Genomic DNA, 22,812 nt, shown 5'->3' on the forward strand with positions numbered 1-22,812 from the left:
ATCCCATCAGCTTTTTTCCAGAGGATGTGCTTATCATTACATGGTGCTTTCGGTTTCTCATTCACATTGGGCAAGTGCATTTTTTTGTTGTTGTTGATCTACTCACTGGACAATGGGCTAAGAGCTAGCTCATATAAATATAGAGCAGGAGGTGTCCCATAGGGGTGCACGATAAATATCGGCCGATAATTAATGCGTATCACGTCAGTAAAGCCGGTTCTCTAATCAGTGGTAAATTCCATCAGGTGCGTGATTTCACATAGAGCAGCTGTTACTACACAGAGCCGTTGTTAACTGACAAGCTGCGCAAGTCCAGGTTCATTATCAGCGTGGAGTTGCACAGCTTGTCAGTTAACAACTTAACTTGTCAGTTAAGATGCGCATTAATTATCGGCCGATATTTATCGTGCACCCCTAGTGTCCCAGACATATTAAAGATGACAACCTTCTAACATGAAAATTTAGTTGTTTATGAGTTTAGATGTTTATTGTTCCTGAGTAACTTGTTGCTGTAATATAAAATTTAATTGATATGTGGTCACGTTTTGACATTTTGGTTGAATTTTCAGGAAAAAAATTAAAATTGAAAGAAGTCTCTTGTGCTCACCAAGGCTGAATTTATTTGATAAAAAAAGGGCTTTATTTTTTAATTTCTATCCAAAATTATTTCAATTGTGTCTGCATTGGGGTTTCAATTTTAGATTCTGCAGCTCATGGTGTGGCTGCTCTGGGGACAATCAATTTACTATGCTTAGCATGTGATGTCTCTCGGCTTTACAGTGAAGTCACCTGTGGCTTTTACTAATGACGAATTCCCTTAACATTATTTCCCCTGCTGTTTTCTATGCGATTGAGTTTATGAAGGGTAATCCTTAAGGGAATAACGTGAATTAAATGCTTAGAATTCTAAATAAATGAACTGCGTTAAGTTAAATGGACAGAATTTCCTTTTTAGCACAAGGCAGACATCAGCAGAAATGCTTGGGCAGCCAGATAAGCGGTTGCTGTTGGCAAAGGGTGTGGGTGGCTGTAATGATATTAGTAGTGATTGGCTAATTTATGAGGCTGTTTAGTTATTCATGTTGAGTGTTGGCCATCCGTCATGGCAGTGCTGAAGGAAGATAACCCTGCACCGTTTAACTGCCAGACCAGAGGAGTACTGAGAAGCATGTCATGCTGTGGAAACTACCGTTGCTCGTGACATAGTTTCATAGTTGCAGTCAGATGATTGGGTTTTGCCCAGGAACTGTAGGTGGACAAACAAACAAATTCATATCGAAAACCCCCCAGCATCATGAGGATCTTGAGCTCCATCAACAGGAACTTCAGCAGAGTTTTACAGCACACAGAGTTTTCTCCTCTCCCTCATGTTTTTCACAAACTCTCACTCCATTTTTCTCATCCTTCAGTTGCACACATTTTTGCAAACATTTTATGTTCTTAGCAGGAGGTTATCTTATGCCCAAAACTGCAGTCTGGCCATTTGAATGTTCTTGAAACATCAGACAAAACAGTTCACTGATTGTGTGAAGCATTTTTCACACAAAATAGTGAAATCTGGCCAAAATCTCCAGGTCCAATCTATTTGGCTGACTTCGAAACTTTACTGGAGCCCCATCTGGAAACAAAGACGTGTTAACAAGTTCCCATGCTGCTGCATTGAGAACTTCTGGGGAACAACTACCCTCGTTTTTTTTTTTTTTTTTTTTTTCTCAGAGTTCAGATATATCTGGAACATCAGAAGTCTCCTAAAAGAATTGGATGGAGAAGATTATTTGAGTTACTCATACCTATGTGTGGTCTTTATACGTGTTCTATGACACAATCTCTCTAGAAATTCAATACTCTGCTCTATATTTTTATGGCAGTGGGCTTTGCTTCACCTATGCATGGCACTTATTTTAATCAGATGCATTTGGATAGACTGTTTTAAATATAAATTTTCTGGACTTCGCTGAGGAGTTTCTGCCTGACACTTTAAGCCATTATATTGTCCTAAAACTTTTCAAAGTGTTGGATTATTTTCAACATTGATGAAGTTGTAACCTAGTTTCTATCACTGGGATGGTGCTCCATCAGTGCTGGGGTTTTCTGTGTGAGCCAGAGGACATATTATCTCTCGTTCACATCCCCCCTTTTCTGTCTTTCTCTTACCTCACATCCCGTGATTTGTTGGAGGGCTTAATCCAGGTTCTTAAATGAAACCTTGAGGGTCTCTATGGGATCAATTTGAAGGGATTTCTCCTCCCCGTTCTCTTCTGTTGTTCCATCGTTTCTTTCTCCTGTTCTGTCTTCATTTTCTCTGTTGGCTGAATGCAGCGTGTTTAGAGCCAGATGTATTCGGGTGTCAGTTTGATCTGTTGGTGAAATGCTCTCTGATGGTTGTCCGATCCTTCTTGGCTTAAATCGGCCAGTCAGTTGGGGGTCTCTGTTGACAGGTCCAGTCTGCCACTTCCTGGCACCAGTTAAACAGTAAACATCTCTGTAGGTGAAAAAATATGATCAAGATGGCTTTAAAAACTGGATTTGACTAATGCATTGAAGGTTTTCATATCAGCTCCTTGAGGGATGTGATGTTTGATTCTGTACTCCGTTAGACCTTGTCTTGCACTAAAAAGAAAATAATTTTTTTGCCTCTTAATGTGGTGCTTGAGAACAAGTGAGAAGGAGAGACGGACAGGAGGGTAATAGATGTCTCCGTAGGCTACTCTCACTTAAACAGGCAGAGGTTGCTGAAGGGACCCCGCGGGCTTGAATCTATTATTCACATACAGAGCTGCAGATCATCTCTTTCAAACACATGCACACACTCACACAAAAGCGAGGAAATGAAAGCTGTCGGCTGTTAGTGCTCATGGAGCAAATGGACAAAGTTGAAGGCCTTTTGTCAAGACATGAATCTCCAGTGACTCTACAAAGACCTACTAGTCGAGACATTGTGTGAGAAACAAGGACAGATACAGGATCTGTATTGAAGTGAAAGAGCTCTATGGGTAGTGTTGACTCTTGAACCAATAATGGTCTTGCTGAGTCCTGGAACTGGTTTGGTTTTTTTTGTTTTTTTTTCACTGCAGGATGTTGGCATCAAGAACCTGGTCCTAAATCAGTATTCAGTGGGACGTTTTGTCTACTGTTTACGCTCTAACCAGTTGCAGCCATTTGAACTGCTTAAAAACAGCTATTTTTATTGAATATAAATTTCAGTTCATTGAATTTATAAAGATTTATTTTATTTTAAGAACTAGGGGGTTGCTTGGCATTCAGAAAGTGTCACACTACAGTCAGTATTAATATGATGGGGTGAAATAGATCCTGCTCTTCTGGCAAATGATCTTAAGATTCATTTTCAGAAGTGACTCACTATTACTTAAAAACACAGGAGCAAATTTAGCTCAACAAGTTCAGGCAGAGTTCTGATGGAAATGCTAAATATAAAATGGTTGATTTGAAATAACATCAAAACTTGTGTCTATACATAGGGCCAGTCCTAACTTTCTTTAATTACTTCAGTCTTCAGTCCTACGTTTCTGTCATTTTAACTTTATTTGTAAAGTCAATATGAAATTAAAACATCCTTAATGCATGATTCTGGTCTTATTGTGAAATATTTTGGACCCACTTTATATTAAGTGTCCATAACTGCTATGTACTTACATTTAAAGTAATCATTTCATGCAATGCACTTATTATGTACGTTTTACATTGAACTAATAATATTTGAAATTACCATCCTGAAATTACATCTGTAATTAATTTCTGTAATTACATCTATAATTATACTATTGACACTACTTCTACTCCTTAAGCCCAACCATACCACCAAACCTGCCCCTAACTCATATCCCACTTCAATTTCAGCAAAAGCGTTTTGCAAGTCAGCATGAACACAGTAGATACATTGTACCTAAAATTCATTCTTTTATTATTAAGTATTTAAAGACACCTAATATAAAGTGGGAGTGTCATTTTATTAAAATCATTTGTCTTTATTAAGAGATAGTATAAAATCTATTTATTTTAATTTTACATTTTAATTATTTTTGAAAAAATTTAGTTTTTTCACTCAGAAATGTCACATTATGAAAGTAAAGTAAAATGTCACATAGACTTCAAAGGTAATTTTATGCCACTGAACCAAATCAGAATTCTTTCAGACCAGGTTTCCCTAAACACTCCTGCCGCTCTTTGTTACCATTGTTTGACAAACCGTACACTCTTTGGGAACTTAACCTATGACTGGCTTACATATTTTAAACATCAAAGTATTTTAAAATTTTAGGCAAGTATTATAAACATAAAAAATACACATTTCATCTTTGAAAATGGCCCCATCTGTAAAAGACTGGGGCCACATGATAAGACAATTTGACCCTAAAAACTATTTATTATATTATATTTAGTGCCATGCTTTTTTTTTAAAAAAAGGCTTTTCATTAGACATCACTGGCGCAGGGCCTCTTGCCTTTGGTCACATGGCTGGTAATAATGACATCATTGAAGCTCACCAACTGAAGTTTAATACCAGAGTCCAGGGCTGAAAGCTATAATTTTGCTTCTTGTCTTTTTGACATGCAGTCAGTCCGGTGTAATTTAGGCCTGGGGTACAGCTGTGCAGTTCTAACCACCCTGTTAAATCTGTTTGTGACTGTTGCTAAACTAGTATTTTTAAACGACAACAAAAACACCTGCTGCTGTTTTATTCAGTGATGTGCTGACAGCCCTTAGTGGCTCCATTACATTTTACTTTTACTGTGATTATCTGTTAAATTGTCATGTTATATATTTGTCACCATATATTAGATTATTTTTATCTCATGTTTTCAGTATGCCAAATGCAAAACTATGTATATAAAGACATATTAATTAAGTCAAGCCAAGTCCTGACATCATCAGAATTGGACAAGAGAGAGCTGTTAGTCACATTTAAGGGCTGGACAAAAAAAGTCTCTGTCCGTTTCCTGGATGCTGGAGGCACATTAGGCAGTGATGCAGTATGGAGTCACACACATCACGCATTTCAGCCTATGTGCAATTTCAAACTCCAGGTCACAGCACAGGACTGCTTATAAAGTGTGTGTGTGTGTCTGAGATAATCATGTGTTCACTGAAAACCATTTCGATGGCCAAATACGAATACATGTGCACACACTTGGCTGTCTGCTGGAATTTTATCGGCGGCTCTATTAGGGTAAACACTTTGGAGTGGAAAGCTTTAATCATAGAGCAATTTTTACATTTGGAGGTGGCTTGGCCTTTTGCTGTTCAGCATTTATGTATGAGAGGGGATGTAATTGAATACTAGACCAAAAAAGTAAAATTCTGTCATTATTTACTAGTGGTCGACCAATATTATTGTATTTTTTGAGAGCCGATGCAGATATCTTCGAGAGCAGGGTGTCCAATAGCCGTTTTATATATATTATATATATATAGATGGATGGATGGATAGATAGAGACGGACGAATATTTCGGAAGCAGTATGTAAATGTGATTGACATAACGTGAGGTTGTATTTATTTTTTAACTTGCGAAAATTTCCACTTTTACAAGGTGTTTGCACAGAAATGTGTGTTGTGTACACAGGCATCTTAGAATGATAAAAATCCATCCAGTCTTTTTTTTATTCTTCATTAAACCAAACCACGTTCAAAAAACAGGCGCGTATTACCATATCCTCAGTCGCATCCATCGTTACAAAGCAGCTGTGAAAAACTATACAAGTACATAAATGATTCAAACTAAGATTCCGAGACATTCTGGTTTATTCGCATTATTGTTTCTCCTGCTGTAGTCTCTCCTTGTTCATAGACTTACATTACACTATACATGACAAGCACAGGTGATATTTTCTTCAAAACAATGAAAAATCTAGTATGTTTTCACCATAAATATGTGTTATAGAAGCACAGTATGTTAAATCTCTTTGCAGAGTTTTGTTTTTTTGTTATTTTTGGCAGCTGCCAACACCACACAATATTTGGCCTCATCACATTTCCCTCACGAAGTTCAGGTTAAGCTCTTTTTAAACGCTCTTATTATCACTTAGATGAACGATCAATGCAAGCCAAATTTAACATGATTAATGAATTTACACTGTCACACCAACATCATACTCTCATTATGCTCATTATACTAATCATTACCAAAACACAGGATGTCCCACTTTCCAGAACTTCCCAAATAAAAGCCCTAAAGTTGACTCATTTTATTTTTAATACCATGTATTTGAGTCTCTTATACATTATTCAGAGACATAGAGAGCCACTTTGTGAAGCATTATGAATAATCAATAAGCAAACCTCAGTAATACATCTTATTAAGTGATCATTTCTCCCTTGACTGTAGAGCAGGTAATAATCATACAGACAGTAAAGCGCGATTTCATACGGATCTCCCAGTGAGGTCAACAGTGTCTGGGGTCTAAACGTTATTGACTGAGTGCTTCAGCATCTGCTTTAGTCCTTGTGTGGCACTGACTCCATTTGACCTCTACACACACACACACTCTCTCACACACACACACACACACACACACGCATATCCAAGGTAAGAGTTGTAAGTTTTGTGTTTAACCCTGATGGGACTTCAGGGCCCTCGTCTATCAAACTGTTACACCCAGAACGTCCATAATTTACAGCTGAAGATTCAAAGAGAAAGCGTGTTTACAGTGTAGGCTTGTTTCATATGTGTTGGTGGAGATTTTAGCATCTGCATTGGTGTGCGAGAGCATCCTTGTGCACTTCCGTGCATTAGTAAGCCCTGTTTGGAAGTGTTGGACCTGATTATCTCTGCTGCTCACAAAGGCTGAAGACATTTTTTGCTGAGTTAGTGTACAAGTGAATGAACTTTTCTCTCTTAGTTTCTCTCTTATTCTTCCATTTTAACACGGGAGTGTCTAACTAGTCAGTGAGGATCAAGAATGTCAAGTGAATAATTTACTGTCTTGGACGTTCTTATTATTTATTTAGTCTTTTCTGTGTGCTGGACAGATTATGTGGTTTAAGGTTCCTTTGAGGGGGTGTTTACACTTGGTCATTTTTCATAGTTACAGGATCATGAAAAGACCAAATATAAATCCATCTGGTTGTTCAGGCCTCACATATAAAGTAGACTCTTCCTAAAAAGTACTACAGTAGCATAAGGAAGTGCAGGAACCGCGCAATCATCGATATGAAACCTAGAAACAGTGGTCGCAAATCTCCAACAATAATTTCATGAGGTGGAAAATTTCACTGGCTGGCATTAGCATCATCACAGAAGTGAACTTTGTTTGCATATAGCATGGATGTAGTAGATCAGATTTATATCTGAAGTGGAGACGCGTTTATGTTGCCAAGTATAAATGGATTGTGCGTACCCAATCCGACAACAGTACGATCGATTAAAATGCAGGTAAATGGGTTAGTAAATGTATATAAATGTTTGTTCTGTGGTTGTTTCAGGAGAGTGGAGGGCTGTGGAAGGAAAAGAGCAGGAAGAGGAGGATTGTGGGCCATCCTGGGGCAGTGACACTGAAGATTCTTTGGGTATTTACTGCAAGTCTTTCAGAAAATAATTGTGCTAATACCACATTCGTCACAATGAAATCAAAATTGACATTTCTTAATTTTTATGGAATATTGCAGTGTTTATTATAAATAATTTATCATCATTTTATTCATCTTTTCTCTTCTTTGAACTGTGCATAAGGGCTGGGCCATAAACTTGCCCCTCACATGAGATTGCAGCAATTGGCAAACAACAGCAATCCAATGATTTACTCATTGTCCTGTCCTTTTTTTTATTTTTATTTTTTTCTTGTTCGCAAAACCTTTTCATTTGTGTATGCGTCACAATGATTGCAACTTCCGTTTCATACTGACCCATGATCACATGTGACCTGTGCTGGCAGAATGAATCACAATAAGCAATTTTTCAAAAAATATTCATTAAAAGACCTTCAAAATGATGTATGATTTGTTGGAATCTGACGAAAAATGACTGAGCTACACCTGTTTGAAGTTTGAAGAGTCAGCAAAGTCAATTTTGAGAAAAATCGCGTTAAAGTTTTCTGAAGGTTCCAATGTAAAATCACAGAGCAAAGTTGCATATTTTCCTCCACTTCTTTTCTTAATAATGATTACCATATATTAATAGTCACAATATAGCTGTCTTTGTTATTATAAATAAGAACAGATGCAAAAAAAAAAGTGCATTATCTTTTTCATTTTACATCTAAACAAAAGCATTCACGAAAAACAAATAATCAAATGTAAAAATCCCTTTAGTGTGTTCAATACAAATAAATTATCAAAACTACAAAAGCAGTTCAGTCAAGAGCAGCAAGTGATTCACTGTTTTATTGTAAAATTATCATTAATGAGACAGACGGCCTATATATTAAGACCTACTGTAATGCACGGATCTAATATAATGTTACTTATCAGATGTTTTCCCCAATAGTTCCCCAAACGTTCACTTAAGACATAACAGATTATGTTTGCGTGAATACGTAAGTACTGTTATTCTGTGTATGTGTATCAGGATCACGTAATCACGGATGACAGTCAGTGTGAGAAATGAGCGGAGAAAAGGTACTCCTCTCAGAAAACATACAAATAAAGATAATTTTAGATGTTTAATTACTATTTGGAGCATTGGGATCGCTAGACGAGGGCTTAATGAACTCATTTTTGAAAAAAAACTCAAATTTGACTAAAATAGCTCAAAATTAGCCCATGTTCATTCCAACTCATTTTGCCAGCACGGGTCACATATTTTCAATCCAGGAATCTACATGATCTGGAATTTCACATGAGAGCCAAAGATTCCCCCTTGCAGATTTCGCAACAGGTTCAAGATGGTCGTACAGATTACTCATCAGATTTTACTGAAATTTCACTAAGGTGACTTCTTGGGTGTGCTTCATTGTCCATATCACTGGAAAATGAAGCCATTGCGGTGGCTGCCAGCTACAATCACTTGACCTTGAAAAATGCCTAGAGCATTCTTATTCCCTCGTGGTATAGTGATACACTTGATCTTTATTTAAACTGGTATGGTTGAGGTCAGATTTGCTAGCACTGCTGTTACCCATTGCAATAATGCTAAGCTATTATTGATAAGTCATGGTTCTTTATTACCAGTCCTTATAAAGTCTCAATGGGGAGCTATTCTAGTCATTACTTAGCATACAGTCTCATTCTTTGTGCTTCATTGATGCTTGTCAGTCACTTTAGGGGCAACATAGTGGGATGTTTTGCATTTTGGTCTAGTCATGTATTTTGTAAAGTACATAGTAAACAGTATTAAGAGCTGGATCCAGCTGTACATTTCCTGTGTTTACAGCCAACAAGAGACCAAGGCCTTGACAAATCCCCTTTGGAGCGTCTCAGGAGATCCGAGAACTCCCTTTGCTACGTCGTTATAAAATCAACAGCTGTTTCAGCCAAATTTTCAAAACAAAATATGGAAAAGTCCATCTTTTCAACATATTACTTTAAAATGCGCATTTAATTAAAATACAGAACTCATGCTGTCTTTCAAAGCTTTCCATCTTTTGTAATTGTTATAAAGCTGCACATCAGTAATTGTGGCAGCTGTCAAACAGACCTCACCATCAAACCTGGTGTTTATGTAGTTATACCACTTTCTCAGGCACATATTACCACTGGAAGTTACTCTGAGGCTGTTGGGATTTTGAGCGTTCTTTCTTTTGTTATGATTAATTGAATCTGGCTTTAGTGTATTCTTGTATGATGTGTAGGTCTGACCTGATTAGTTCTGCTGAAACTGCGTAACTCTTTATTTATTGAATGTTTAGGTATGATAAATGCCCTCAATCAATAAATAACACTCCAGACCCCAGTGTGCGGTTTTGACTCGCCTCATAAATACCACCTCTAATGAGAGAAGGAGAGAAATTTCTCATTAACAGACTGAAGGTTGAGCCTGCTTAATTTAACAGCTTTACCGTTGGTTACCGCGGCAATTACAGCCCTGCTTCTCTTTGATCTCGCCAGACAATGTTTCCCAGATTCTCCAACTCATCAGAGAAACAGCTGCTATATCAGAGAGACCATCTCTATGGCAGGGAAATGAGAGACAGCTCCTCCATCACATGACACACGCTCTGAAGTCTGGATTTACAACTGGTGCCTTTGTTGAACACAATGTGGGTGATTCCTGGGAGATTTCAGAGGGACCGGGGGTGAAACAACATGCCGAATTTTAAAGTGATAGTGCACCCAAAAATGAAAATTCTGTCATCAATTACTCACCAGATTGTTCATGCTGCTCTTTTACAATGTAAGTGAATGTTGACAAAAGCCTGTCAAGCTCCAGAAATTACAAAGCCTCATAAAAGTAGCTCATATGGCTTGTGTAGTATATTCCACTTCTAAATTTATGTCTGTTCCTCACACAAAGCTATTGTTTGAGCCATTTACGCTAACTTTATGATGTTTATTGGTACTTTGGCAGCCCTTTATCTCATATTTGGAAAAGAGTAATGCACACATGCTGCCTAACATCTCCTTTTGTGTTCCACAGAAGTCATACGGGATTGGAACTACATGAGTAAATGGTGATTGAATTTTCATTTTCAGCTGAACCATTCCTCTAACCCCAAGAGCAGAGAGTGAGAATACACTTGTGTCTGTGGAATTAAATGCAGTGTTGGTCACTGATCGCACAACACACTATGTTCTTCTTGGTTCTACCCTATCTAGACAACCGTTCCTCTTATTACTTCTTTAAAGCTACCTGAGTTCACACTTAAGTCTCTAGGGTCCCCAAACCTGAACAAGTACTGAGGCAGGAGTGTCTGCATAAGCTTTGATGCTCAGTTTCATATTCTCTAACATTAAAAATGTGCATATTATAACAGGCTCCTTTTCCCTGGCCTCTCTGTTCTGATATTATACACAGATTTGAAGATCAAGATCTTTTAACCACACCTTCCATCACTCAAGAAAACTTGATGCAGGTCTTTGTCTTTCTGCCAGTGTTCCTGTAAAGTTGGCCTTCCTTGTTTGTTTTCCCCTCTTATGTTCTTTGTTAGTACCTTTTTAGCTGTTTTGCTTAAGCCACAGTGAGATAAGGCCCATTTACACCAAGCACGATAACTTTAAATGAAAATATAATAATCCAGCCAATCAGAATCGAGTCGACTTTAAGAGCTCGAGCATGTAAAGCAGAGGATGTGTGCTTAAAATAAACAGAATGTTATATATTTTAGTTGTCTTTTTTTTGATGGGCAACTGATGAATTAAAGTAGGATTGTTAACAATCAGTAAGTCAATGTCAGTAATTTGCAGTCAATGTCATAATTGTTATATATATATATATTTTATTACACAGAACATCACACAGATTTGGAATGATATGAAGGTGAGCAAATGATGACAGTTTCAACAGAAACTATCCTTTGACATCATAAATTAATTTTTGATGACAAAAAAACTATTTGCATGTTTCAATCTGGTAGATTCTGTGAGTTCATTTAGTAAAGGATCTACTGACTTATTCACCGAATGAGTGCACATGACTGGGTCTGAGAGTGAACTTGTGAGTTTGAGAATTTTTGTGAGATTTATTAAAAGACTACTGAGAGGCAAAAAGACGGAAGTGGAGGGAAATTTGGAAATGAGGGCATAGTAATGAAATGAGGGAAGCATGGTGTTATGGGAGTCGGTTGAAGGTGGAGAGTGAGGGTTTATGCAGTCTTCTTAACTGTGTGACCTACTTAATGAATACAAATGTCACACCAAACAGCAAAAGGTCATTTAAAGGTTCTATAAGGTGACTCACATAGACTTAGCCTCTGGCCACAGGTTCTCACACTTTCATTACGGTTTCTTGGCCCTCATAATACCCCCTGATCACTTAATCTGGATGAATGATATTATCAAAGACCAATCCTCCCTACTTCCTGTACCTTCTTATCTTCTTATTCTAGAAGGTAATTTTGATCTTATCTAGATTCATAATTGTAGCACTTGCCCCCCTCCTACTGTGGATGTCCATGCAACATCAACCCAAGTGCTGAGAGTCATTTTGACTGTCGCAGTCGCTTCCTCTCTAACACTTCAACGTAGAGGTGACACACTGGGTTGCCCTTGGCGACTGCATTTCATGGGTCAAAGTTCAATACCTTGATTTACAGCATCCTGTCTGGTTGGCTCTGCGGAAATGAGGCTCAACACCACAGTGTCTTCAAGAAAAAATAAATAAATCACTGCAAAGAGAAATTATGACACACCGTTATCTTTTGACTCCTGCAACATTTCTCTGAAATTTTCAACCATGCTTTCCTGAAGCATTCACATGGGATTTTTTGTTTTTTTTAGTTTACTAAATTATAATAATTATTATAATGTAGTGTAACATTGTTCTCCATACAATTTGCAAAAATAATAACTTAAATTTCATTCTGCTCCTCGCATAAAAATATTATAGTTACAGAAAGTTTGGAACATACTTTATAAATCATATGCACTATGTGTGGTACTTTTGTTGTTTTTTGTTTTGTCCTTTTTGGAGCCTTCATTCCTATTCTTTAGACTTCATTCCTGTTCACTTTCATTGTTTAAAAAGAGCAGCCAGGATACTCTGTAAGATATCTTTCAGCAGCATTAATGGGAGAGATTCCTTTATGCATGCAGTGATTTACATTGAAATGGTTTAGTCAGTGAGAATATTTTGGTTCTGTATTCTCTCATCTTTCTGATGTGGGATGCTTTTCTTATTGATTAGTCCACATCTGCGTGTACAGGCAAGCCTGTAGTTTTGAAATTGGAATGGATTTTTTCCTTTCCACATTGATTGTCTCAGGTGACAGCTAATTACTCAAGTGTGTGTTTGTACGTGTGTTATGTAGAGGTGATATTATTTCATGTGGTTCTTTTGTTACGGTGATCTGGTTGACTGACATGTTTTAACATCTGTTATATTGTTCCTGCAGAGCACAGGCTTTTTGCAGGCACATGTACGTAGCGTGTTACAATGTACTGGTGTGTTTGATTTCATTTCCTCTGGTTAATATTTTGTTGCTTTGGCTGTCACAAGATAAGATGCTGCAGGTGTGTGTGTAAGCGTGCCACGTTCCTGCAAAAACTGTTTGTCCGTAAGTCTGCTGTGGAGGGGCACAGTCTCTTCTAAACAAGGATTTAAAAAAAAAAAACAGAGATTGGCAAACAGTGGTATGTTTTCTCTCCTGAAAATATCTCCACTTCTGAGAGAGACAACTGACCTTTCACTCAAACACACACACCCTTGTACACATCCAGCAATGCTGTAAGATGGTTTAACTTGTTAACAGTGTTCCTGTGGCTCAGTGGTAGAACATTGCATTAGCAGCGCAAAAGGTTGTGGGTTCAATTAGAAGGTTGCATTAGTACTGATAAAAAAAAAATGTATAGCCTGAATGCACTGTAAGTTGCTTTGGATAAAAGCGTCTGCTAAATGCATAAATGAAAATGTAAACAACTTCATGTGAAGCATCCAGATCTGTCTCCATCCAATCAACAGCTGATGTATAGAACAAAGTCCCCGCCCTACATTTTTTCTTTTTTGAAATTCCGTTTCTCAGTGTACGTCACAATACAGAAAAAAAGATTTGTTGCTAATAGCATAAACAAATCATCAGATATCTTTCTCTTTAAATTCAAAATGAAATAATCTCTGTAAATTTGTGAAATGATACTCTTTATGTTGTCATATTAAACAGATAAGTGGACTTTCTCTTTTGAGAATTAAAATTCTTGTTGGAAATTGGCTAAGAACGTTTAGCATGTGTAGTTTAAACGAACAGATTTCATCATATTCAATGCATATAACCAGTGACATTTGCTATTTGTTTTTTTAACCAGCTGGAATTAAGTTAATTTTTTATAACTTATGTGTCCAGTACTTCTTGGAGCCACTGAACACTACCAGTCAAAAAAATCTAAATGGACACAAAGTGGACAGTTTTGTAGACAAATATAAATTGTGCATACATATAATTATTTTATCAAAACTACATAATTCTCATACTTCTGTTTCACAGTTTAAGACCTTACTATTATTCTAAAGCATGGAAATTTTGTAATAATAAAGAACAAGCAAGCGTGTCCAGGCTTTTGACTGATAGCTTAGTTCAGGATCAAAATTAAGTAGAAAAGCCTAAAAAAACATGATGCTTGCTCTGGGTAAATTTGTGAAATAACACACTTCAAGTTGTCATATCAAACAGATCAGTGGACTTTCTCTTTTAAGACAGAAAATTCTGGTTGACTTTTCTGAAGGAACTTGGCTGAGAATGTTTAGCATGTGCAGTTTATTGTCTCTTCCTCTTTTCCCTATTTTGTTTATTTTCACACGTGTTAACGACTTCACAGCTTGCCCAGAACAACAGGGGAATTAGCCAACACAGGCTTGATTAAACCAGTGAAAATATGGTACGAAAGACCGGTGTTGCATTTAGAGATCGGGAAGTTTGTAGAGGCGTAGAGATATGACAGATGTGCTCTGTGTGTGTGTGTGTGTGTGTGTGTGTGTGTGTGTGTGTGTGTGTGTGTGTGTGTGTGTGTGTGTGTGTGTGTATCTGTGGCAGTCGGAGCTCATGGCCGCTGGATATGGATGTTCTAGCCAGAACGGCCGTGTGTGTCCACCTCCTTATCTCCTGCAGATCCCTTCCTTTCATCTCCTTTTAGACCTACAGGGTCCTGGACAAACCCCTCCCTAAAATATAGTCCCCCGCAACACACGCACACTCCAAGGCTGCTATCTCACTGCCACAGATGAGGACCTTCATGTACAGGCCAAATGACATCCCCCCGTCCTCGTCCCACTACCACACACACACACACACACACACACACATTAGGATTGGTTCCCATCTCACCTGGCTCATTCAGTGTCCCCTCCTCCTCGGTTAACAGTCTTTCACTCCCTTTCTATCCTTCCCCTCCTGTTGTTTTTCTGCCTTTGCCTTGACTCTAATCTGAGCCTGTGTGACATCTGGAATGTCCTCTGGTTTTGATCGAGATAGTGAGAGAGAGAGGCAGGAGAAGACATCGTTTGAACGCAGGCAGACACCTCTAAACACTGTAATTTAGAGCATCTATTGTGTTAATTACACAGCAGAGGTTCAATTCTGTTCTCTGTATTTGTTTTGTCCAGGATCTTCAGGGACAGTGTGGCAGACATGAAAACCCAAGAGCACCGTTCCAGCCCTCTGAAAACACACACACAGAGTGAGTATAGAGATAATAATATGCAGTTTTATGAAGCTCATCTTTTAAGGTCAAATAATAATAATCGCTTTTGTAGACACCAAGATTTTGTCTGCTTTATTAGTATTCAATTAGATAAATCAATAGAGTACTTTTTTGTATACAGATATTTTTAATGCTTAATAAGAGCTAAACACATTCTGTTCCATTTATCTCATTATATCCATTAAGAGGAAGAATGTGTTCTACTGTATATGAACATCCTGTAAACTTGACACTTAACTGCCACTAATTGTTGTCTGCTGAATCAAACTACGAGAAACTACCAACAATGTAACCAGTCACAAAATGTAAAAATGAGCCCCATTTTGATATATATGTGTGTGTGTGTGTGTAACTGTTACTGAATTTAGATCACCGTGAAATGTTTGAAAATTCACTTTTAAAGTAATTTCCAAGTACTTAGGTACTTGTTCATCCCTATAATCACTTAGAATAAACCTATAAAGTTAGATAACAATTTTGTTAGGCTGTCAGGTAAGTCCCCATGACCTATTGACCAACATCTGGCCTGCATTCCTTTACGCATGGGTGAGGTGTAAAAAACACACATTTGCACACTAAATTCATTCTCACAAACTCATTCTGGTATTCACAACAAAAAACAGACCTACGCATAGATATACGTGGTGGCCGGAGCGTAACCCTTCTTCTAACATAAACACCAGATCTCACCTTTGAACTCCTCACCTTTCATGCTGCTAATTGGTCCGTGATGCTCTTATTTTTGTTCATGACACTGTGGCTAAAAATAAGTCCCCATTTCTTGCACCTAAAATAGAGTACTCTCCTCCTCCTTTTAGGCCTGGTAGAAGCCCAGCTCTTTATGATGTTTCTGTTTTTAACCTAATTAATTCTATAGCAGCCTAAGTGGGATTAATAATTACCCTGCTTTGTGCTTACAAACTGAAAACTGGGTGCTGAAAAATCATTTAATTTCTTAATCAGCAATCTTTATAGCTACACTTTACAATTTTTTCCCCCGAATGGTCTCAACTTAGTTTTACTTGCTACTAAATACTAAATTCTAATCAATCAAACTTGGTACCATCTCTCTTTTGTCAAAAAGTTATAGAGAACTATGTAGTATGTCTTCTTTTGTTCCTGTTGCTTGACTGGTAAAGCTTGGCACTAGCAGTGACAAGGTCATTGGTTTGATTCCAAAAGAAAACGCAAATTGATAAATGCATATCTTGAATGCACTGTAAGCCACTGTGGATGAATGTGTCTGCCAAATGAATAAATGCAAGTTTATTTTTTTTAATCATTGCTGAGCTTTTTTTTTTTTCATATTTATTTTTTATGTCAGCAGTTGTGAGGCAGAAGGCCACAAGGTTGTGTGGACAGTCATGACATGTTTTAAGTATGGTTGTTTAACTGTTATTCTTGTTCATGTAATAACGATTCTACTGCTGGGCAGCTGTTATGCTTTAAAGGCCGTTTATTCCTTCTGCAAGTGTGTGTGTGTCTGTCTATGTTTGTCAATGTGCATTAGGAAGCATGAGGAGGTATAAGACTTAGTGAGCTGCAGCATGAACAAGAGCAGTACACCGAGCTCGAATCAAAGAGGGCTCAAACTCTTTATCCCAGGGTAAATTGTTGTGTTAGTGTGTAAGAAAGAATGAAAAAAATAGTTAGACCCTCTCTTTTTTTTCAGTTCCCTTTGGTTACATCTTAGGAGTTATCTTGTTTTGACAGGTGATGCACGTACCCACTCCCAAATGAAGGGTCTCCAGTTTCGCAGCATTGCCCCCAAAGCCCCAGTAGTGGTTCCATCATCTGCAGTTCTATCCTGCCAGCCTTCCTCAGCCCTTCCAGAAGCATCCACAGCTGTCAGCCCCAAATCCATCCTTGTCCCTGCCCAGAACTATGCACTCATGCAGGTGGCTGGACAAGAGGGGACCTTCTCATTGGTGGCCTTACCTCAGGCACAACAGCAACAGCCAATCCAGAAGAACCTTAAGCTGCCTATTCCTAGATACCAACCGGTGAAAAGCAAGAGCGCTCCAGAAAAAGGCAGTAACAAGATGCTGAGTCCAGCCAAGGTTTCTGCAACCATACAAGCTCAATCATCTGCTATGACATCAGACCCAGTATCTGAGCAGCTTGTTGTGATTGATGCTCCTACTTCGTCTGAAATCAATGTTGCACCCTTGCTCCCAGGTTCACAGACAGATCGAAAAGTGGAGCAAAAAAGCGATGCCAGTCCACTCAAAAGCCAGCACTATCCTTCTGGAACCTCCCTTGTTGCCCATGTCAAGAAAATCTCACCAGTTAAACCCCAAATAGAGAGTCAAGCCTCGGCTGGCAGTGCCATCACAGTCCTCTCACCCACTGTCTTTAGCAAAGCTGTTCAGATCATTCCATCTCCACCCAAGGGCAAGCTGCCCATCTTGCCCTATGCCAAGGTGAAGAACTCCCTCCTGGCACCAACCAGCTTTGCCAGCACCCCATTCCCAGACAAGCAGACTGTGAGTGGAGCCAAAAGCAGCCTGAAAATCCCTCCAGACAAAATCAAGTCCACAGACAGCAAAGTTGAAAGTGAAAGCCTAAGCCAAGACCACAGCAACACCCAAATCAAGAAACCTCCAGGCAAGAGACGGGGGAGGAAGAGGAAAACCATGGAGGATATTCTAGCCTTCGAGGCTCGAAAGAAGAGATCCTTATCGTTTTTCAGAAGGAGAGTGCCTGATAAACCTCCAGTTGGTGTGTCGAATTCTGCCTCTCAAGAGAAGTTGTTGGACATATCCAAAAAGTATCGGAGTATTCGTCCCAAGCCGGTACTGGTAATGGAAACCACTATTCCACAACTTGTTCCGCTTCCTTCCTTGTCAACATCAGAGAACCTTGATCAGGAGCAGCTCTTATTAGGACAGCAGATATCAGGAAAACAGTCTTCGCAAGCTACTGAGCAGCAACCTGCAGTAGATTGTAAAGGTGGTGGGGGAGTGATTTACACAGGAAGTCGTCCTCTGCACCGATGTCCTACCTGCAACAGGTGTTTCCAGTTCAAGCATCACTTGCAGAGCCACATGAACAGCCACAGTAACCTGCGGCCTTATGTCTGCCTGGTATGCAGGAAGGCCTACGCTCACTCGGGCAGTCTTAGCACTCATATGAAACTGCACCATGCGGAAAGCAGGCCCCGGAAGAGCCTTTGCTGTGAATTCTGTGAGAAGTCATTTGGCTATGTGGGTGTCTACTTCAGCCACTTGAGAGAGGTGCACCGGGTAATACTCACCGTTGAACCGTCCATCAGTCAACACAAAGAAAACATGTCTGTAGAAGAGTAAGTATCAAACATTGAGCGATGACTCATGGATGACATGGATGACATGGATGTTCCTTGTCTTGCAGGTCTTCAGAAGCTGATGAACAGGCCTCAGAACAACATGTTGACCCAGTCGAGCTACAAATTAAGTGTGGGCGCTGCCAGGCCATCACCCCTACCTTTGCTGACATGAAGCTGCATTTGTTGTACGTGCACGGAGAGGAGGTCCAGGTGCGACTGAGGGATGGGGCCATGCATGGGGGCCGTGATGCAGAGGATGAACTGGTCAAACATGCAGCACATTACTGGAGGCAGCTCAATGAGAAACGCAACCTAGTACACTGCGGCACATGCGATGAGGAGGAGTTCTCCTTTTCCAAGCTCAAACGACACCTCCATTCTCAACATCAAGAAGCTAGAGAGAGTCAAGAAGAGGAGGAAGAAGAGGAGATGATAGGTAAGGAGGGCCGCGTATTAAGGGGCCTCAGTAAAGGTATATCCCTGAGGGTGGGGTCTCACTTTAACTGCATCCTTTGCAGTAAGGTGTTTAATAAGAAACAGGACGTTATTGAGCATTGGAGGGCACAGCACAACTGTGAAAATCCCACCCTTTTATGGGATGTCCTGGACTTCAAAGGGGAGAGCAAGCTAACTGATGGGCCAAATTAACTGCAAACAGGTCATTTATTATTATTTGCGCCATGTGTTGACTGTGTGGTTTATGCAGGATGCAGTGACGTTAATGCAAAAAAAAAATCCACTAATAGACTTTTTATGTTGTTTTGTTTTGCACTGTTTTTTAATATTACAAATGTTGTTTTGAAATGCTTCAATTTTGTAATGTTTTATGTTTTGGTGTTTTATGCATAAAAGCATAAGAAAATAATAAAATTCACAAACTATAAATTCAATCTTAAACATTACTATGGCCCAGGTGCAGATGTAATTAAACTGCCAGTAAATGGATGACCTAAGGATGATAATCTTAATTCTTGAGGGTCGTGGACACATAGTTTGTTAGTAACCGCTTCAGTTGAGTGAATCGGGTGAAACAGACTAACAAAGGCTCATCAAAAACACATTGCCACTCTTTGCTATTGTCTGAATACAAATGGGGCATGATTAGCATGCTTGAAATAATATGTCAAAGAACATTCAAAGTAACACAAATTATCAGTGACATTCCGCAAACACATATACATAATCACACAGTTTCAGTCCTCATTCCACAGCTAAAATAAGTACTGCCAGAAAACCTCTGCTGACTTTTCAGTCTAAGACATGCAGGCCCACTAATAAGGATTTAAAATAAGAAAATAATGAGCTCAATTTGGCCAATATTTAACTGTTAAATTTATTATGAATGTTTCAAAAGTATTCTATGTTGTATTTTTGGATGGAAATGCTATATATTTAAAATATTTTTTTTTTCATGGTGAAATGTGTGGTGATTTATTTATATTATTAGTCTATTCAAACATATCTCTGTTCATGAAAAAAATGTCAGGGTAAAGGAATGTTTAAAAAACCTCCTAATTGTTATACATGTATACTTGTATAGATAGATTTCAAATATATCTAAAAAAAAAAAAATTCTATAAACAGCTGTATATTGAGAATATATATTTACACAGAGACTTCCCCTGCTGTTTTGTTCTAAGAAATGAACAATGAAATATATTTACGTGTTACAGTGTCTTAAATGTCTTAAGCTAACCTGCAGCTGTAGCTACATTACCAGTCAAAGGTTTGAGCACACTTGACAGAATTTTTGGCTGATAATAAGCTATGTGTAAAATGGTAAATGTCAAAACACATTTTTTTAGACAGTACATAAATGACACTTATATGTACATTATTTATTTATTTATTTTACAAAAATATTAATTAAAATGCAAAAAAAATGGATGATGGGACCGAATAGTAAAGAAAGCAGCCAACAAGTGCCCTGTACACATGGCATCTCTTTTAAAAAATGTCCCAGGTGGATTCTTCATTACTCTGTTGAGAGATTGCCGTGAGTGTGTGCAGAGCCGGAATCTAGGCTACTTAAAGGCTGAAATACACTACATGATTTTTGTCCATTTTGCATTCTGGAAGAGTATACTTTAGTTTCCGAAAGTTATAGCCAGTCTGCTGATTTTGGGTTTTCAAAGCTGACAATTTTTTAGAAAAACACACAGTGTATAATGGGTGCCTTTTTTTTTATTTCAGACAATGATTCCGTCCAGTTTGAGTATATCAAAAATGTGATATTTTTAGCCGATTTTAAAACAGTTTGTTGTGTTCGGAACAACTTGAAAGTCTGGTAGTGTGTTTGTGTTATTTCTGATATTATTGACATTAGTAATGATAAAGAATAAGTGTGTTCAAACCTTTGACTGGTGTTCGTTCTGTAACAGTCATCTACTTGAACGGGTGCTGTGTAAAGTGAACTGATAAAGTTCACTAATCTTACATTCTTGACAAAGCGAACAGCAAATCCCAAAGCACCATTCCTTTGGTCTTTCACAGTTGAATTAATATTCTGGATAACCTAAAGTCAATAATGTTGATCTTAACAGTCATTAGACAAATGCTGCTTGTCTTGTTGAAATTACCCACTAAGTGTCTTCGTTGTACAACATGTCTTTGATGGATTGCTCCTGACTCAAAAAGAGAATGAAAAGAAATGTTTTGTTTCAAATGTTGTCTTATTATATTGTTTAATGATTGACATTTGAAAACATTTGAATCGGTTTCACTTGACACATTCTTTGTGGTTAATGACAGAAGTGTCTGGTAGCATTTCCAGTCCTGAAGAGTCCCCCGCCACTGTGAAAGTTAAACTTGTCTGTTTGTGGCTTTAGCTAAACTAAGCCCTGAATAGCATTTGTACGAGAGAGAGCATCATCCCTGCATTATTGATTATTGGTGCCTAAATAAAAAAGAAATATCTAACGACAATAATGGTTGGTGTGTTTCTTGTATTAAACAACCTCCTGGCTGTCTGATTTTGATTTCTCCCATCTTCACTCTAATAAGCACAAGCAAACACATAAGCTGCTTCATCTTAAGGCTTACCTTATTCCATACAAAGACATTTACCGCAAGACTTCATTTGTAGGTTTCACAGAACACTGAGCCGTGTAAGGCAAGAATTAAATCAATTTAAGTTGGACACATGATGGATTCATATTAGTCGGTGTATTATATACAACGACCTATATATCCCTGAAGGAGTGCTAATGCTTTTCTAATGTCTTACATCTTTAAATTATCACTATATATCATCATTATATTGTAATATTAATACACACATTTCAAACAACTATTAGATAGCGCAGTTTCCCATCCCAGTGTGATCATTTTGGTCACAAATGCAACATCTAGTATTTTATATCGCTTATAATTGTGAGTTACATCACATTTTTTATTGTATTCCTCAGTGCTTCCCAAGCAGCTCTGGCTCTGATTTATAGCCTGCATTAAATGATTGTAACTTCTCTGTCCCAATAGTGTAGTCACTTCAGATGCTGGTAGTGAAGGAACGTCAACACCGATGCATATTCCTCTTTAATCTGTGGGGCACTCTTTCTCACTTCCACTCTCTCTCTTCACACCAGAAACATGATCACTCACAGGAGATCAAAGCCCATCCTTCTAACAGGATTATAGGATGGAGCTTTAAAAGGAGGAGAGTGTCTGTTTTAAAGTAAATTAAGGATGTAGGGCTGTAGAAAGGAGAGCGAAAGGAAGTAGGGGGAGATTGCGGAGATGTGATGCTGGGGAAAATAAAACGTAAGAAGAGACAGTAAAAGAAATGGGGAGAACTGACAGTGAAACCACATGCACGTGCACACCTGACCATGATGAGGATGAATTCTTCATGAACTATGATGAATGGATACTGATAAAAGAATGATAGCCAGTGACAGAGAAAGATCTCCCATCCAAAAAAAGAAACAGTCGAGATACGCTGTGCATGTTTTAATGCAGCATTAACCTGCATGGAGACTAATGGAAGCAAGAAGCTCTATCGATCCATCCTGGTTTGCTCGAAGGAAGAGAAATAAAGAGATGATGCTGAGCTGAGGATGAATGAATGAAGTAAAGGGTGTGTCTAAAGTAGATAACCATCACCTGCATTTACAGACACAGTCCCGTCTGGAGCCCAGAGTGTGATGTAAACTGAATGAACACATTCACTGGAATGAGAAGCTTTAGCAACATTGAAAGCTACACTTCATGAGAAAGAGGAAACGTATCAGAGCATCTCACCTCTCATAACCTGTAATATGATCT

The 22,812-nt window shown here is 38.4% G+C and overlaps 1 protein-coding gene across 8 annotated transcripts in view; it reads left to right on the plus strand.

The window, feature by feature from the left end:
* LOC109099453 (zinc finger protein 438) overlaps positions 1 to 21,474 on the plus strand; it is a 41,974-nt gene extending 20,500 nt beyond the window's left edge. For 2 of the 8 annotated variants that reach the window (XM_042767731.1, XM_042767730.1), the window contains 5 exons: positions 7,443 to 7,526; positions 10,002 to 10,153; positions 15,145 to 15,218; positions 16,956 to 18,546; positions 18,615 to 21,474. In XM_042767731.1, the coding sequence (XP_042623665.1) occupies positions 10,152 to 10,153; positions 15,145 to 15,218; positions 16,956 to 18,546; positions 18,615 to 19,197 (2,250 nt within the window). In that variant the 5' untranslated portion in view covers positions 7,443 to 7,526; positions 10,002 to 10,151 and the 3' untranslated portion in view covers positions 19,198 to 21,474. The other 6 variants (XM_042767737.1, XM_042767729.1, XM_042767735.1 and 3 more) reach the window with 6 other exon arrangements.
* The last annotated feature ends 1,338 nt before the right edge of the window (positions 21,475 to 22,812 follow it).

Source organism: Cyprinus carpio, chromosome A12, assembly GCF_018340385.1.
Source record: "Cyprinus carpio isolate SPL01 chromosome A12, ASM1834038v1, whole genome shotgun sequence".
NCBI lineage: Eukaryota > Metazoa > Chordata > Actinopteri > Cypriniformes > Cyprinidae > Cyprinus > Cyprinus carpio.